The sequence below is a fragment of the Taurulus bubalis genome (genome assembly GCF_910589615.1).
Source record: "Taurulus bubalis genome assembly, chromosome: 14".
Taxonomy (NCBI): Eukaryota; Metazoa; Chordata; class Actinopteri; order Perciformes; family Cottidae; genus Taurulus; species Taurulus bubalis.
In genome coordinates this window covers 6,257,104-6,260,583 of record NC_136602.1, presented here as the reverse complement: position 1 = coordinate 6,260,583, position 3,480 = coordinate 6,257,104, and the positions used below count along the sequence as shown (strand labels likewise).

Below are 3,480 nucleotides of genomic sequence, written 5' to 3'. Positions count from 1 at the left end.
TACAGTGAAATATATTTGGTTACCCTTAGAAAACCTGCTTTTTGTTAAATCTCATTTTCGCTGAGGTTATTTGAGTGACCTTCCCTCTGGAAAGCAGATAACCTCTAGATGAGAGTTGTTCATCATTTGGTGGGCAATTTTTAATCTTTTGCTCAAATAAGCAAAAATACTGTTATTGTCCTTCAAAGCTGCTATCCTCCTTTTTCACTATATTAACACAAGAAAAGAAAAAAATGGTTCTTTGTATACTTTGACAGCTCTGTTCCATTCTTGGCCTTCTTCACACTCTGCATTTCAACACTAAACACTTCATCAGTTTGACACAGCCTGTTCCACCCAGAGGCTCGTCCTTCACTGGACGCCTCCTCAAGAAGAAGTGGAGCCTGAAACAACACAGCTTGATGTCTCGCTCCTCAAAACTTAAACCTTCAAATTGTATGAACCTTTTTTTCATGCCGGTAGCAGATATTTTACAGTGCAAGATACGAGATTGGGAGCATTTTGATTGCCTCTCAAAGGCTCTCAACATGGCTGCTCACAGCTAGCGGTGCTAACAGCACAGACCGTGCAAACAACAACAAAAGAGCTGAAAGAGCGAGCAGTGTTTACCTGAGGGGGAACCGAGCGGTTGATGCTACGCTTCAACAACTGTGCTGTCGGTTAGGACGGCGTTATCAGCTGTAACCGCCATGTGAGAGCAGTGAAGAGCAGTGAGCTAACAGTGAGCTAACAGTGAGCTAACCTAGCCCACGTTCATTCTCTGCTCAGGTAGACATTACTCCACTTTATCTTTAGTTGTTTGCTGCTGTATAATGTTCAGAATGTTAAATACAGCGTATTTATTAAATCAAACTAAATCTGCTTCCATTTAAACAAGTGCAAACACAACAACTGAAGAGAACAATCCAGCAGTCACATGGGGAAACAATCTGTAAAGTCTGATATTGGCATTGGCTTTACAGTCGAGGCTCTCTTGTGGTCTGCTTCACCAGATACTTGTGAGCAAGTGAAGCTATAAAGTCCTCCATTATTTCAAACAAATTAAAAAGCAAACATTCAGGAGTAAAGGTTTGATTGCAGTTCAATTCAAGTGTGTTCTTTTATTTTGAAGGCAACACAGCATAACTTCCTGTTTCGCTATGGCTGCCAGCTCAATGCACTCTGTCCTATTCATCCTGGTGGACTTGTCCTGGCAATAAAGCGTCACTCTCAAGCCCCACCGCTGAGGTGAACGGCGTGATCGTTTCCAAGGAGATTTCCGGCTCATCCTCCAGTTGGACCGTTGCGGGAAGCAGCAGCAGTCTGTTGTGGCCCCGGGAACCATTGGAGATGATGGACTCCTCGTCAAACCGGGGGCTCATGTCCTCCAGGTGGTCGGGCCCGACGTTAATGGTGCACGGATGCTGCTGCGGCTGCGTGGGGACCAGCGTCTCCTTGTGGAGCGTCGTGTCGTGGTGGTAAGAAACCAGCTCGTCGCTGAAGTTCACGGCTTCCACTGCGTTGTTGGGGCACATTTGGTTGCAACCCAGAATGGTGGCGAAGGCCCGGCGGAAGTCTGCGTTGAATGCATAAATCACCGGGTTGAGGGAGGAGTTGGCCCAGCCGAACCACACGAAGACGGTGAAGGTGGTGTCGCTGACGCAGGGCGGGTCGCAGAACGGGACCGTGCAGTTGAGGACGAAGAACGGCAGCCAGCAGAAGACAAACACCCCCATGATGATGGAGAGCGTCTTCAGGACTTTGGTTTCCTTCTTAAACGACGACTTCAGCGAGGCTTCCTCGTTGGGCCTGTGCCGCTGCTGCTGCTGGTTCCGGTTCACGCCGTGGCCTTGGTTCTGGGCCTGCTCCGCCGCCCTCTCCAAAGACGTGATCCGGCGTATTTGGGTCTGAGCGATCCTGTAGATCCGGGTGTAGGTGGCGATCATGATCACCACTGGGATGTAGAAGCTGATGAGGGAGGAGGAGATGGCGTAGGTTTTGTTCAGGTTGGCGACGCAGCTCTTGGCGGCGGTGCTGGCGTTGAGGTTGCTGCTGTTTGTGAAATTCCTGCCACCGGCCACCATCATGGCCACCACTTCCTCCATCACCTCTTCGTCCTCCTCCCCGACCTGATGCCAGTTGAGCTGAACCGGGATGAAGGAGATCAGGATGGACAGCGACCACGCCACCCCGATCATGATAAACGCCACCTGGTGAGTCATCTTCCGCTCATACTTGAACGGGCTGGCGATGGCCCAGTAGCGGTCCACGCTGATGATGCACAGGTGCAAGATGGAGGCCGTGGAGCACATGATGTCGAAGGCGATCCAGACCCCGCAAAAACGTCCGAACAGCCACGTGCCGGTCACCTCGGTGATGGCCTCCCAGGGCATCACCAGCACGGCCACGAAGAGGTCGGACACGGCCAGAGAGATGACGAAGAAGTTGGTGACCTTGGAGCGCAGGTGGCGGAACCGGACCACGGCGGCGCACACCAGCGTGTTCCCGAGAAGCGTGGACACGATGAGCAGGAAGAGGACGCAGCCGACGAGGACGCGCAGTCCCCCGTTTGCGCCACCGCTCCTACCGTCCTCCTCTTCCTCCTCCTCCTCCTCCTCCTCTTCCTCGCCGCCTGTCCCGTCCAGCTCCGACAGAACTTGGGTGAAATTACTCCACATCGCGTAGTTTTCCATTTTTGTTCTCCCTCCACAGATTCAAAGTGGTAACAGGTGATTAGTATCCGCTTCTCTTATGTCCAGCAGCTCCTGGCACACAGACCATCCTCTGATCTCTCAGTGAAGAATACAAATAGTAAGAGAAAAGTGTCTTCAATAAAAAATCCTGCTTGCGACTTTTTTTTAAATCAGATCTTTAGTCCGAAAAAAAAAAGCGAGGCGCAAAGCAATTCCCAAAGAGCTCCGTTCCTCAGAAATAATAATAGAGATTTTCTTTTTTTAAACAGTGATAATAACTTATTACCAGAGATGCTAATACGTCCTGTCGAAGGTTGAAGTCTCCACGGGGAGTAAAACGGTCTCTGTCCCGGGTGTTTTGTCCCATCTGACTCGCACTGGACTCACCTCTGTTGTGTGAAGCTCAGACTCAGCGTCAGGTGGAAGGATCGTTCCCTCCTCAGCAGGTTGGTGCCATGCAATTCAGTGTCTGGCGTTTTGGTGTCAGAGTCCATGAAATATGTATATATTTTATGAAAACTTAATGTCTGAATTATGAGATCATCACGATTTATGGCCGACGAACACATATGTGTTCTCGTGCGCTTCTGTGAAGAAATAAACACGTGACTTCATTGTGTTTTTTTAAAGAAGACAAATATGACAATAAAATGAATTTCTTCACCTTTAGTTTTTATTAAATCTAAAATGTTCTGCAGTTATTTACCAGGAACAGTGAGGGTTTTGTCATTAGGGTATCCAAACATCATGCAAAAAAAACATTATCAATCCGGACTAATTACTATACTATTATCTTATATATTATTAT

At 48.6% G+C, this 3,480-nt stretch overlaps 1 protein-coding gene across 1 annotated transcript; it reads right to left on the bottom strand.

Moving 5' to 3' along the window:
• Nucleotides 1–1,166: 1,166 nt before the first annotated feature.
• LOC306746426 (D(1)-like dopamine receptor) lies at nt 1,167–2,672 on the bottom strand (the record flags this gene model as incomplete). Its single annotated transcript, XM_079229340.1, has 1 exon — nt 1,167–2,672. One exon carries the CDS (start codon nt 2,670–2,672, stop codon nt 1,167–1,169), a length of 1,506 nt encoding a protein of 501 aa, XP_079085466.1.
• Between the last annotated feature and the right edge of the window lie 808 nt (nt 2,673–3,480).